Source organism: Rattus norvegicus, chromosome 1, assembly GCF_021556685.1.
Source record: "Rattus norvegicus strain SHRSP/BbbUtx chromosome 1, alternate assembly SHRSP_T2T, whole genome shotgun sequence".
In the NCBI taxonomy this organism is placed as follows: domain Eukaryota; kingdom Metazoa; phylum Chordata; class Mammalia; order Rodentia; family Muridae; genus Rattus; species Rattus norvegicus.
The window spans coordinates 99,377,275-99,392,803 of NC_141534.1; the positions used below are offsets into that span (position 1 = coordinate 99,377,275).

At 42.1% G+C, this 15,529-nt stretch overlaps 1 protein-coding gene across 3 annotated transcripts in view; it reads right to left on the minus strand.

The window, feature by feature from the left end:
- Positions 1-15,529, minus strand: part of Tdrd12 (tudor domain containing 12) — a 72,430-nt gene that overhangs the window by 39,153 nt on the left and 17,748 nt on the right. For all 3 annotated transcript variants that reach the window (NM_001432607.1, XM_087591902.1, NM_001432608.1), the window contains 6 exon segments: positions 1,403-1,479; positions 2,067-2,161; positions 5,132-5,224; positions 5,632-5,821; positions 8,741-8,826; positions 9,466-9,521. In NM_001432607.1, the coding sequence (NP_001419536.1) occupies positions 1,403-1,479; positions 2,067-2,161; positions 5,132-5,224; positions 5,632-5,821; positions 8,741-8,826; positions 9,466-9,521 (597 nt within the window).

Here is a 15,529-nt window from a genome sequence, read left to right on the forward strand (position 1 = left end):
ATGTGTGAAGTCTCTATTGCTGCTGGAGTCTAAGGACAATCCAGGCTGAGCACATGCATACCAGCCATGAAGCCACTCACCAATCCAGAAAGAGCTGGTACCGCAGCCACAGAGAACCTGAGACAGCTACTGTGTGATTTCATTGATGTTACCATGTGCACCTTTTTTTCTTTTTAAAGATTTATTTATTATATAGAAGTACACTGTAGCTGTCTTCAGACACACCAGAAGAGAGCATCAGATCACATTACAGATGGTTGTGAGTTACCATGTGGTTGCTGGGATTTGAACTCAGGACCTCTGGAAGAGCAGTCAGTGCTCTTAACCTCTGAGCCATCTCTCCAGCCCTCCCATGTGCATCTTAATGAGTGCAGGAGTATAGTCAGACACTCTAGAGAAGATGAGAACTATTCTTGGCGTTCTCCAACCTTGCAAGCTGTAAGCTGTGCTGCTGTGGCCTGTGCTTACTCACTCTGTGCATCACGGGATGAACATGTGTATGATAGAGCTGTGTCCAACTAGGCAGCAAGGAACTCTAGACCCACTACCAGTTTTCATTCCACTGTGTTGTCAGCTAACCAGTTGTTAAGTAAGAATTTTTTTTTCCTTTAAAGTAGTGTGTTTTGGGCTGGAGAGATGGCTCAGTGGTTAAGAGCACTGACTGCTCTTCCAGAGGTCCTGAGTTCAATTTCCAGCAACCACATGGTGGCTCACAACCATCTGTAATAGGACCTGATTCTTTCTGAAGACAGCAACAGTGTACTTGCATACATAAAATAAATAAATCTTAAAACAATAAAAAACTGTCTCCCAAACCAAACCAAACAAAAAAGTGGCCTCTTAAAAAAAGTAGAATTTTGAGCCAAAATTTCCCAGACGACCTTGTTGTTTTGGGTGGCGGGGGTTGGGAGCAGGGGTACTAGTCTACCATCATCATCATCATCATCATCATCATCATCACCACCACCACCACGACCATCATCATCATCAACCTTTTACATTCTTACTGACCATGTGACTTTCTGTATTTGTGGCATCCACATGCCCTCAACTAACCACAATGGAATATTTGGCAAAAACAAACGGCCTATTTTAGACATGGAGATTTCTTCCCTTGACAAAATTCCCTAAACAATACAGTCCTAACAACTACGTAGAGTACTGACATTGCGTTCAGCATTAGAAGTCATTTAGAGAGGACTTACAATATACATGAGGATGTTTGCAGGTTTCATGTAAGTTTCATCACACTCTTCAGTCTGGATTTGCACACACAGCTTGATCTCTCAGTGGTCTTAGAACTAAGCCTCCCCAACCCACCATACTATGAAGGATAACTGTGTAAGACTATATCATGCTGTCCTAGAACTCTACTCCGCTACATCTAATCTTCAGGTCATACCTTGCTGCTGGAATATCTGGATCAGCATATATGGTTATGCCTCTTTTTGTTGGCCAGTACACAGAAGATTCAATGCACTGTAAGAACGGAACAAAGGACGGGGAGAGAAGAGAAAAGAGAGAGAGGAAGGGGGAAGGAGCAAGGAAGAGGGGAAAAACAACTCTTTTAAGATTTATATTTTTTGGAACCAAAATACATTGCAAATTACTTTCAACAACAATTATTCAAGAAGTTTTCATGCATACACAAGAGTCAATGTTGGATGGTTATGCTGTCACATAATCATTAAAATGTCAAACAGCAGGCAATTGGCATTTCATTGGAGTGTTTGCAATGTCTACAATTACTTTCGTTTGTCTTTTGTCAAAAGAACTGTAAGACACATTAGAACTGAAATTAATTACTTGAATAGCTCTCAAATCCAGATAGTAACTCATCTATGTTTAGCAAACATAAGACAGGTTACTACTTTTATAGACAGGTTACTACTCACCTGTCAAAAGCTCGACAAGCAAGAACCAGTTACCTCTCCACCAAAACAGACAAACTACATTTTTCATTGATAAACTACTCTGGGGAGTTCTAACTATGAAGCACACACTGTTGATCACAGGATAGTGCTGTCCTGTGAGCTTTATATTCAGTGGGTATTTAAATATACAACCTTATCCATGTGTTTTAAAGGGAGGCTCTGTTGCTTCTTCTCAAACATAATTGTAGGCGAATCTGTCAAGGAATCCTTATAGTTTACAGCTTTATCTGTGAAATAAAGATAGTGATAAAAAGCTATCTTGAAAATTATTTATATAAAACAGGATAAAAATAATAAAAATAAGCACTGTTATACAGACTCAACACAAGAATTATCAAACAGATTTTATATTAAACATGTAGCAATCAGAGTGAAGAATCTTGCTTTGGAACTGACAAAAATGGCTCATCAGGTAAAGGCACTTGCTGTCAATCCTGACGACCTAAGATTGATCCCTGATCCTACGTGCAGGAAGAGAGAAACACTGTTTTAAGTTGATCTCTGACCTCCACAGGCATTCCATGGTATAGATCTGCCCATGCACATGCACGTGTACATGTTAAATGAGTGAATTTAAAAAGATCTTGCTTCAATCATTTTTTAAAAATTGTTACAGAAATTCATATTCCAACCTTTAAGAATAGAACAATTTTCCCAACTTGGCAGACTATACTTTCAAAAGGAGACCACAATTATGTCTCCAACACACGTTCTTCCTGAAATGTACAGGACATATTCCCCTTGCCCCCCAAAAAAGTCAAGGCCCTAAACTGAGCTCAATATACCAAGAAACCAGCTATTTGGGAATTGCCAAAGAAAAGCACTGCCCTGTCCCCAAATTCCTGGAGACCGCAGAAGTAAAGCAGCTAGCTAGTTGCAAAGATAACAGACCCTGCAGTTTCAAACACAACTCTTAAAGGAAACAACTAACTTCCCATCCTGACCCTAACAAAACCCCTTCCCTCTTCCCTATCCTTAGCCTCAGAAGTCCCAGCTTGAAGCATGTAATTTGCATGATCACTGTATTGCCGGGTCCTGTGCCAGACCCAAGACACCTCCTCTCTGGTTAATTAAAGTTACTCTACCTGTTGAGTTTATCTAAACTCTTGTCTTATTTCTTCCTACAAACTTAACTCTTACGCAATGTTCCCAAGAGACAGAATCTAGCCTGGTGTAGTGGCTTATGTCTTTTATCCCAGAACTCAGAGGCAGAGTCACTCTATGAGTGGGAGGCCAGCCTGGTCTACAGGGTGAGTTCTAGGAAAGCCAAGGCTATACAAAGAAACTCTGTCTCAAAACAAACAAACAAACAAACAAAAAAATGGAGAGAGAGACAGACAGACTGACAGACAGAGACAGAGACAGGATATATATTCCTATCCCACAGACTGGGGTAGAAAATTCCAGTGGCAAAGCAAATAGAAGGAAAAATTTTTTTATAGAGAAATATGGAAGGACTGTGAAATAACTGCAAAATTTATCAGTCTCAGTCAGTTTCTTAAAAAACAGAAAATAATTTTCTGGGCTGGAGAGATTGCTCAGTGGTTAGGAGCACTGACTGCTCTTCCAGAGTATCTGGGTTCAATTCCAGTACCCACGTGGCTGTTCACACCTGTCTGTAACTACAGTTCCAGGGGATTCAACACCCTCACACAGACATACATATAGGTACAACACTAATGCACATAAAATTAAAAATCATGGGGCTGGGGATTTAGCTCAGTGGTAGAGCGCTTACCTAGGAAGCACAAGACCCTGGGTTCGGTCCCCAGCTCCGAAAAAAAAGAACCAAAAAAAAAAATTAAAAATCATAAATTATTAATTATAAAAGAAAATCAATTAATTTTCTTATAGTTCTGGATGCTGCAAATCCAAGATCAAAAAAGTGTTGGCCATTGTGGGTTCTAGAGTGCTGTCATCCTGGTGCGCAGATAGCCACCTTCTCCCTAAGTCCACAAGAGCTTCCCTCCCCTCTGCTAAGGGCTCTATATCTAATCAGAGTAGGGTCACTCTTATGGCATCACTGAGCTAAATCTAAGACACAGCCACACTGCATGCAGGGCAGGACTGCAGCATATGGATTCTAATGACACGGAATTTACTCCACAGTATGAGCAACAAAATCACTAAGCCTCTTGGTTAGTGGGTAGTGGAAGGGAGATGAAGAGAGCAGCAGGAAAAGAAGGAAGAAGGGACATGACTACTAACCCACTGACACTGAAAGGCTGATAAAGGATATTCCCACATGTTTATAAGCATGCCAAGACATTTATAGATGGTGGGAATGGACATTTCTATGCTCACAATTTGATCATCTACATCAGTGGTTCCCAAACTTCCTAATGCTGTGACCCTTTAATACAGTTCCTCATGTTGTGGTGACCCCCAGTCATAAAATGATATTGTTGCTAATTTTTAACTGTAATTTTGCTACTGTTATAAATCTGACACCTGTCACAGGACCTACAGGTTGAGAACCACTGTTCTAGATAAAACAAATTTCTTTAAAAAAAAAATTTTTACAAAATTCCCAAACAAAACAAAAATAGGCAAGAAGGATATATATGTCTTGAAGAAATTGGTTTTTTTTTTCCACATGGAGAGGTTTTAATGGGAGAACAAGACAAGGGGGAGGGATGAGAGAAAGAAGAGAAAGAGCATCTTGAAGAAATTAAATTAATGATTAATAACATCCTGAAGAGGGCACTAAATTGAAATGGGCCCACTGACGAAGTCTACCAAACATTTAAGGAAGACCTGACACCAACCCACAAGCTCCGTCAGAAGTCAGAAGCAAAGGAAACATTTCCTAGCTCATCCTACAAGACTCTCACTATCCTGATGCCTAAACCAGAAAATAGCATTTCAAGTCAATGATGGACCGTTATGTCTTATGAAAATCTTCTGCAAAATCCCTTAAAATCGAAGACAAATCAAATCAAGCACTGTAGAAAAGATGCCACTAAAGAACGGGAAAACAAGCTGTACGCTAGACAGACATGACTGCAAATGGTACATCTGAAAAAGGACTAACGTTATCTAACGCAGGCAAAGAACACGTAAGGCCAACAATAGAGAAGCAAGAACCTCCTTTTTAAACAGACAAAAAGGACTGAGATTTACTAAAACTCAGTGGCACTGCCCTGGAGAGTATGACTTGGTGCTGGTATGAATGACACCACACTGGCAAGACTCACCCAGTACTGCAGCACGTGGTCCTAGGTCACCGACAACGTCCTTACACCATGTATGCTGGAGAGACTGTGCCAGAAAATCTAAACTCTGTGAGTCTGAAAGAACATACCGTATTTCAACACCAATACATAAAACAGGAAGCAGTCATTACTCACTTCTGCTCGTGCTTATGCTGTAAGTGGGAGAAGACCTAGCAAAGGATGGCAGTTTGAGGAGCTAAACATTTTAAATTGTATCTAGAGCCCATCAAGTGTAATAAAAAGCTCTCTAGGTGTCTGAAAACTACACAAAACCTAAATTTGTTAAAATCTTTAAACCACGAACTCTTTGAACTGACAATGTTGCCCAGTGTTAACAGGAAGATCAGGATTTCCTAGTCTCATGCTCCGGAGAAGTAAACTTTGATCACTAAACACAGAGTCTAATGAAGTCTCTGTTTCCAAGCAGAAAATAGCTTAGATAGAACCTAGTATGACGAGGATGGGGAACACAGAATACTCACTTTCCATTCTCTGACAGTCTTTTCCTTGCAGAAGCATTGGCCACAGAGTAAGTGATGGGCTGAGCTTACTGGAGCAGGGCACCGAATTGAGACTCAGCCTGGGTTTCTCCAAAGTATTGAGGTTTTTGTTCCCCATTGGTGACACATAATAAGCAAAATTCTTTGCAACTAGATCATCATTAACACAAACCTATAAAAATTTTAAACGTTTTATGAATTGCCATTTAGACGGGTGTAGTCAATGTACAAGAAATCAATATCACAAACTCAGCCCCAAATTCCTAAAACGTTACTTTATGGAGTATAATTTGACAAAAGCATCTCTTGGTTCCTGCTATGTTAGGAACAAAATAAAGGATTCTCATGAGCCCCTCATCAGAAAGTAGCAATAAATTTCATAAAATATAAGGTATACCCTGGAGAAAGAGGGTGCTCACACAATCTGGCAAGGTACAGTTCAGGTGAGAGACCACTAACAACAAATGGGGAAACTGGGAAAAACTAGACTTTATCAAACCTTAATTCTTTGCCAGGCTGGGATTCAAGGTGGTGCTTGCCTTTGATCCCTTCACTGGGGAGGCAGAGGCAAGTGCATCTCCAAGTTCAAGGCCAGGCTGGTCTACAGAACTAGTTCCAGAACAACCAGGGCTACACAAAGAAAAAGTCTCTAAAAACCAAAAACCAAACCAAACCAACAGCAAACAAAACCTGCTTCAAAGCCAGGCATGATAGCAGTGCCTAGAATCCCAGTACGTGGAGGCAAAGACAGACAGACAGGCTGCCCACAATGGAGAGATGGGGCAAAGACATTATAGAATGAAGTCACTGGACAGAGATACATCCAAAATGAAGCACTTGGAGGCTGAGGAGATATGGTAAAGGGCTTTTTGTGAATGTAAGAATCTGAGTTTGATTCTCAAGACCCAAATAAAATGGCACAAGCCTGGTGGGCTACAATACAAATCCCAGATCCAGGGAGGTGGTGGTCCCTAGAGTTGGCTGGCCATCCACTCAGGCCACTGAGAAACCTTGTCAGGTGAACAACATTTCTGAAGAAGCCAAGGTTGTGCTATAGCCTCCACATGCATGTATACATACAAGAACATATACACACATGTATACTCACATACACATTCATAAAACTTTCAAAGGAAGAACTCTCAATATAAAATAAAAGCAATCTAACAGGCAAAGTATGACTATCTATCAAAGCATAGTTACAAATAAACAGGTGAACATGTCACCGGTGTTTGAGCAAATGTGTAACCATCCACAGTGAGATCCTCCACACACTGACGGAGTGACCAAGTGTGGGAGCACACATGAACAAGTGAAATCTCTCACACTGATGATAAAGACGTAAAGTGCTGTCATTTTGGCAGCTTCCAAATGTCAACAACGCTATCCAGAAGTTAGACTCCTAGGTATTAACCCAAGAAGGAACATGTACACCCAGAGAAAAACAATTACATGAGTGTTAACTGGACAAAACTCAAAATCCAGAAGATACTAGATAATATACTCTTCCACGGGCGCATACAGGAACTAGATAATACACTTCCACACAGGGGCATACAGGAAGAGCTCTTCATAAGGGTCAGAGCACTGACAGACGCAGCAATATGGATGTGTCATGCAATTCTGCACCTGAAAGAGGCAGGGCAGTGTTGTGGGCCCCCCCCCAACTGTTTGTATTTTGATGCTAATTCTGCTTTCCCAAGAAGGGCTGCCTAGTCACTATTCAGTATTCAGGTAACTTCTTCAGAACCTTCTCCCCATTTTAACTTGCAAAATAAAGGTGAGAGCCAGTGACTGGGGAGGGGAAGGGAAGGTGGAGCAGAAGAGTTGGGGGGGGTGTGTCCATGGAAGAAGAGGAGGTAGAAGGAAGATGGAGCTGAAGCACGTGGCCTAGAGATGCTGCAGTTAGTGCAGTGGTAGACCTGGTGTACAGATTGTATCCATACTAATCGAGTCATGTTTTCTTTGCACGGGCTTATTTGGGTTGGAGAGGTTACTGCAACAAGGCTGAAAAAGACAGGATCCTTGACTTCCTTTGGATTAGAAAGGAATTTGCTGGGGTTGGGGATTTAGCTCAGCAGTAGAGTGCTTGCCTAGCAAGCACAAGGCCCTGGGTTCAGTCCCTAGCTCCAAAAAAAAAAAAGAAAAGAATTTGCTGGCTTACATCTTTTCTGAGCAATTGTGATCACTGTATCCAATATAAATTTGCTCTCTACTATGAATGGGCCTCCCTGTTACCTGTACTTACTCCATCACTTAAAGTGAGAGTAAGTTGTCAGATACAAAACACAGTACAAAAGAGGGACCTACTTTTTTATTTTTTATTTATTTATTTATTTATTTATTTATTTATTTATTTATTTATTTATTTATTTATTTATTTATTTTTTGGAACTGAGGACTGAACCCAGGGCCTTGTGCTTGCTAGGCAAGCGCTCTACCACTGAGCTAAATCCCCAACCCCTACTTTTTTAAAGTAAGAAGAAAAAAATGTATTTTAAAAACAATATTTAAGAGACTCATCACCAAGATATAAAATAAGCAAAACGAGCTCAGGATATAGAGAACCAGAATACAAGAAATGAGAGAGAGAGAGAGAGGGGGGGGGGGGGGGAAGCGTGAGCATGAATCAGAGCAGCTTTTGAAAACTGTATCTTTGCTTACTATCAAATTTCTTTTCCACAGGAACACAGTAATGCTTTGAAACTGCTGCGTGTCAGTACTGTCATTAATAAGTTAATGGCACTGTGACTAATGCCGAGTATGTCTCACAGTTCCGAGAAAGTGTGAGGAATATTATGGTGGGAGCCTCGTGTCTTCAGTTCCAGCACTTAGGCAGCAGAGCAGACTTCTAGAGTTCCCAGCCATCCAGGCTTACAAATTGAGTCCTTATCTCAAAAGAGAAGGAAAATGTCCTCTCTTTCCACTCTTGTTCAACATAGACCCAGAATCCCTATTTTTCAGATCACATGGTCCTACACTTAAACCCTAAAGATGACACCAGAAAATTCTTGAACTTCATAAATATTTTCAGTACTTAGACATAAAACCAACCCTAAGACATCCCCACCCCTACATGTCTTTCACTTACTTTTTCATTTTTTATTGTTGCATAAAGGTAAACCTCAAAAGTATCTTCTTCCACAGCGCATAGCTTTGCTTCCACTTGGGTAGTTGCTAAATGGCAATAAATGAACAAAGAAATAAGCTGAGATTAGCATTTATCTAAAGTAAATATGGTCTCAAGAGGCACCCAGCAACTTCCAGGCCTGTCCAATCATACTCAGAGCAGTCCTAGCAGGTAGGCACAGCCATAGGAATACTGACTGACAGGAGTTGGGACAGATGCTACAGGCAGTATTTTACAATTACCAACACAGTTAAAGACATTTTTTTAGGCTTTGACTTAGCAATGATGTTTATTACACAACAAATGTCCACTTCCTATCCCTTGCTCAGTAAAAGAAGCTGGGTTTTTCATCAACTGCCTGATCAAGAAAATATAACACATTCACTCTGTATCCCCTTAGCATTTAAAAACAATCTGACAAGCAGGGAGTGTTTCTGTAAGAAAGACCCTCTACAACAACCAGACAGTTCTTTATTTCAGCAGACAATACTAGCATCCAATTCTACCTGCAAAATTACAGGGGCATAGTCAATGTGATCCCTGGCATGGAAGGGGCTTCAAGTAACTTAAGGCCATATAAGGAGAGCCAACAGTTATGCATGTGGAGCTTAAGAAACCTGGCAACAGAAGAAGAAGCCACCACAGGTATTGGCGCAAAGCACTCTGCAGGCATACCCTGGCCTTACCTCTTAGAATGTTCTGAAAGTACTGGATAGCTGCACTGTCCCATTTTGTGGCAGGTCTGGAACAGCAACAGATGCAACCTCATTAGGTAAAAACCACAGGCTAACAATACCACAGCTACGTCGCTAGCTGGATAGTGGGTGTTTCTGACCCTGAACACGAGCATCCAACACAGACAGGAACCTGTGCAGCTCTACATCAGGGTACAGACTCCAGATGTGTCTAAGAATGCCACCTTCACAGAGCAGACAGATACAAAGGCCCTGCTGAGATGAAACCCCCCATGGCAATGTATGGCACCTTTTGTCATACCGCCACTGTCACTAGTTATCTACAACAAATCTACTTCCCACAGACACAGTACAAGTTCCTTGAAGGGAAAGCCAAAGCATGCACCATCCCTCAGTGGCCACCAGACAGAATGGCAGCACTGATTAACTAACTCTAGAGTCAGCCCACACTCCAGGACTAGTTAGTACTTTGGCCCCAGCTCCTTTTCATCTCCACCAGCTGGCTCTGTCTACACTTTACAAAGACTTTCAGAGGAAGAGTTGTAGGCACTGCAAACACAGGACAGAGCAAAGCTTAGGAGGGACAAAAATAAACTAAAGCTTGTTAATGTCAGGTCCAGAGGAAAACTCCAATTCCCCAAACCCCAAAAGGCAGTCCAAATATCCAGAAATGGGCCCAACCCAGACTAGAGGAGAATTTCTGGTGATTAGGTAAAAGCAAGCATTCCTCAAGAAAGGGTGAAACCTATTCCCTCTATAAAAGGAGTCATTTCCTTCACCTTTGGCAGAAGGGACTTAAGGGTACACACTTATCACCTGCTGGCCTGCAGGCTCCTTCCCTGTTACATACTTCAGAGTTCATCCTGCTAGCCCTCCTCACTGCCTCCCTCCCTACACTCCTTCCAGCTGCTGGCCCCCACACCTTGCCCTCCTCAGCCTTGCCATTTTGGCTGGCTCTGCCCTCCTGGCAGCCTTCTCTGTGCTCTGGTCCTGCTTCTCAGTGTCCTCGCTCTTCTCTATCCCTGCTGTTTTCACTTCTCTTGTCCACTGCCCTGGCCAGGTCCAGTCCGCTGGCCATATTCAGTCTACTACTTTCTTTCTCTGCTCTGGACCCTTCCGGATGCCTCCGGCTATTTTCTCCCTCCTACCAACAATAAAAATGTTCCCTTTAACCATCCCAAGCAGCAGTCATGTTATTGGTTTCTACAATTAGCACAAGAAACCTCATGTTTCTAATGCTTTTAGCCATTAAAGAGAACCACATTGCCCAACAGCTGCTTTAAAGATCAAATGAGTGACATGCATGGCCAGTGCCAACATGATTGGTATTCAAAATATATATGTGATTTTTACTGTGAGATTAACCACATTACCTTCAGGGAATTGTAAAGGTGTAGAATGATGTCATTATGCAGGTGAAGGCAGGTACAAGATAGAACAAGGCCTTTCATTGGACAAGGAGGAAGGATGGGAGGGAGAAAAGTTATAGAGAGGAGGAGGGAACTGGAGCGAGGGCAGGAGCAGTGCAGAGAACATGGAGGCGGATGATAAGATTCCTCTCTGCACATCTACAGGTTGTTATGAATATTCTTAAGGGATAGATGTGTACAGGGCTTTGTATATCTAGATGTGCAAATTATATCTTATCAAGTGGATCAGAGGTTATTGTGTTGTGTGTTCTTTCACGTGGCAATTTGATTGAGTTCAAGAGTGTGTGTGTGGTGGCTGGAGACACTGGGCCGCCACGGAATTGGGATGTGTATGTCTGACATGGTGGTGACCTGCCTTAGGAACTAGATGGGTAGAGAGATTGTTGCTGGGCTCAGAGAGTAGCCCGCGGCAGTGGAACGTGGGATGGGGCTGAGCTGGTGAGACACTTTGCTGACTTGAGATGAAAATATGAAACAAAGATGTCATGGGGCACTATGGTGCCAGATCTAGTGCGGGATAAAAGAAACCATTTTATTTAATTTTACAGCAACATAAAGGATTTCTAAAAACAGCAAAATAAAAAATGACTTCAAGGGGTTGGGGATTTAGCTCAGTGGTAGAGCGCTTGCCTAGGAAGTGCAAGGCCCTGGGTTCGGTCCCCAGCTCCAAAAAAAAGAACCCAAAAAAAAATGACTTCAAGTCATATTATATATGAAAAATAACCTAGTAATATTTTTTAGAAAAAATAAATTCTTATCAGGCAACAAACTCAAGAGAAAACTCAATATAGTATGAATGGGTGTCCGTCTGTCTATCTAAATGTGTGTGTGTGTGTGTGTGTGTGTGTGTGTGTGTAAGGATAAACACAAGAGAACACAAGAAGAGAAATCTAACACCACCACTAACATTCAACATTGTGTGGAAAACCAATAACTTTTAAGAGAATCTTTTATGTGGTTTATATTTGTATATGGTATAGCTATGCTGTGTGTACACACATACCTGTAGTATGTGTGGAAGGTCAGGTCAATGTCAGATGTCTTTCCTCTATCACTTCCCTTTTGGGGGTGGGAGGAAGAGTATATCATCAGTTTTCTCAGGCTGGTTGGCCAGCCAACAACAACAGACTAGACTAAACCTGAAGCTTATCAGTTTTCCTAGGCTAACTGGCCAATACATTTCAGGGACCTTGTCACCACTCCTCCTTCCCCAGGCTAAGGTTACTGGCACACACCACAGTATCTAACCTTTTACATGGGTTCTGGGGATTCAAACTCAGATTTGTTTGCAAGACAGGCACTTTACTGATTGACCCATATTCTCAGGCTCATTAAAAAAAATGTATTAGGTATGTGGAAGTTTGCTCGCATGAACGTCTGTGGACCATTTAGCATATGCCTGGTGCCTGTGGAGGTCAGATTCCCTGGAATCTGGATTCTTTGGCACTAGGAGTTATAGATGATTGTGACCACCCATGTTGAGTGCTGGAGATCAACCCCAGTTCCTCTGAGAGAACAATCCGTGCTATTAACTGCTGAGTCATCTCTTCAGCTCTCAAGAACACTCTATTAATATACAAAAAAGATGGGGGAAGTTGCTAATCTTTTTGAAGGGCAACTTGACAAGAATCTCCCTGAAAACCACTGCAGTCCTGGGATCAGGATCCTGCAATGGCAACAGGAAGAAGGAAATAACTTTTCTGAGTGCTATGATATGCAGGCTGGTGTCCACCTCATACCTAGAGAACCAGCAGCTAGTGACAGGAACATAGTAAGCACAGGCCACCATTCCAGAGCCTCATTCCCAGTCCCCAAGGGCCAAGATACCTAGGTGGCTGGCTGGCTAGAGGGCAACTACATAGGAAGCCCCAGCCTCCAGGTTAGTAACAACCAACTTCCTACCCTATTTATATACAATCCATGGACAACCACAAAAGCAATAAATCATCTCAAGCAAACTAGTAATGGTATGAGGAAGACTGAGCAATGGAGGATGGGCTTGTCACAAAGAGCCCATGAACGCTTCCAGATATGTAGCTTCTATAATGCAACATCTCCGGGACACAACAGAAGAGTCAAAATAGATCTGTTCCCTGAAGCGTTTCTTTCCATAATAACCACACTGCTTGAGGAAAAGAACAAAACTGTCTGGTAACGCTACAGGAGGCAGGAAACCAAAAACAATCCCCCCAAACTAACATCTATCCAGACAGAAGTGCTGACTATACCTAACAGCACTTCTAGTGCAGGGGGCTGCCCAGTATTAACACTGCTACCATGGTCAGATGCTGAGAGAAAGAAGTAAGGACAGAGAGGGATACATGCACATACATCTCTACAGCTACAGAGGCTTGTGTGTACGTGTTGTACACTTGTATGTGTACTTATTCATGTGCATGAGTGCAAGTACATGTAAGCGGGAGAGGAGGTAGAAGCCAAAAGCTGACATCTCTTGTCTTCCTTTAATGTGTTCCACTTTATTTACTGAAACAGAGACTTTCAAGCCAGAGCTCACCAATCTAGCTAGTCTGGCTACCCAGCTTATTCTAGGGATTCCCTGCCTGTGCAACAAGCACAGAACTGAGTTCTTCCCAAAATGAACTCATTGCAGCCTCAGGATGAAGCTGGCCTAGGGATTCTGCTGTTCCTACAGAGAGCACAGCCCTACGCAACTGCTCAGGCCTGCTAAAGAGGAAGAGATTTCAAGAGAACCCATACACTTGTTTAAAGCACATCCCAAGGTTCTCTTAGTTAACAGGCTGTATTTACTGGGAACCTGCATGACACTCCAACCAAGGAGGCAGGTAGCTAAGTACAGATTTCCATCTCTCCCAAGCCCCAGTCTCATCCGAAGCTCTGCAGCAGAACACACGCTGCAGCTTCTTACCCTGCTCCCATCCCTAGGGGACCGCACAGACCTTCCCCCTCTACCTTACCCCTAACTCACTGCTTTGTCCCAGCAGGCACCCCATGGGAACCGCAGGCCACTCTGGCCACTCTGACATACCTAACTGTAGATCTTCACCTTTCCTTCCGTTCTTTCAAGTCCAATCCCCATTCTCATTCTTAGCTCTATAACAGACCTTCTGCTGTGGCCTCTCCTTATTCTTTGCCCCATTCCTGGGGTACTAAGCAGATTCTGGTGGAACACCCTACCTTCTTCCTTCCTGTGGATACTTTCAATCTGATTCCCAACCTGTCCCTATCCCTAAGTGTCAGTTCTTAATAAACAGAAACACAGTTTTACTTGGAATTACCTATCAGGAACTCAGAAGAATTTCCTACCAGGCAACATACAGTCACTACTCTTTCAAAAGAGTGAGAGAGGACAACAGAAACCAAGGAACAAAATACCACTCAAAGACAAGACCAAATATCAGCACCTAGAATTACCATCTTTCTAATCCTAGACACCTAGATGCAAGTACGAAATTAGTAACAGCCATGACAACATGTCTCCACTTTAGCCAGAAAAACATACCACAACAGGCCCTGAGCATTCCAAAACAGCTGAGGCACAAGAAAACACATCAAATAACCCTTAGGAGGAAGACAGAGGTCTGTAAGGAGGGATGAACAAGTCCCTTAGAGAAATCTATGAGACATAAACAGTCAAAGGAAACAATAAAACACTTCAAGATCTGAACGTAAAAACAGAAGCAATAGAGAAAACCAAAACTGGAGGAAGTCTGGAAACGAAAAACGTAAGAACTCAAATGAGAATCTATTGATAAGAAGCCTTATCAATAGAATACAAGGGTTGGAAAAAGACATTGAAGACACAACAGAAGAAATGTACAGATCAGTCAAACAATGTTGAATTTAAAAACAAAAATATAAAAATCCCTTCTGGCACTGAACATCCAGAAAACCGGGGACACTTATGAAAAGACCCAATCTAAGAATAATAGGAATAGAGGAAGGAGAAGAAAACAAGACTAAAGGCCCAGAAAAACATTTTCAACAAAATCATAGAGGAAATTTTTCTTAACGGAAAGAAAGAGATGCCTATCAAGATACAAGAAGCATATAGAATACCAAATAGACTGGACCAGAAGAGAAGAGTCCCCTAGGTACACAATAATCGAAACACTAAATATACAGGACAAATAATATTAAAAGCTGTAAGGGAAGTCACATGTAGACAGACCTATTAGAATAAAACTGGACTTCTCAATGGATGCTCTAAGAATCAGAAGGGACAGGACAGATGTGCTGCAGACCCTTGAGAGACCACAGACTACATCCCAGACTACTTTACACAGTAAAATTTTCAATCACCATAGATGGAGAAAATAAGGTATTCCATGTTAAATCCAATTTTAGCAAGATCTATGTACAAATCCAGTATTAGAAGGAAAACTCCAACCTGAAGAAGTTAACTACACCCAAGAAGACAGAGGGAACAAATAGTCCTGGACCAGCAAATCAAAAGAGGGGAAACACAAACTCACTCAAGCACATGCGCACACACAAACATGCATATGCACACACCACCACCACCACCACCACCATACGAACACTGTGCTATCTCAACACCAATGGTCTTAATTCCCCCAATAAAAAGGCACAGACTAACAGAATAAATGAAAAACAGGATCCATAAAACCATCCTGCTGAGGGGC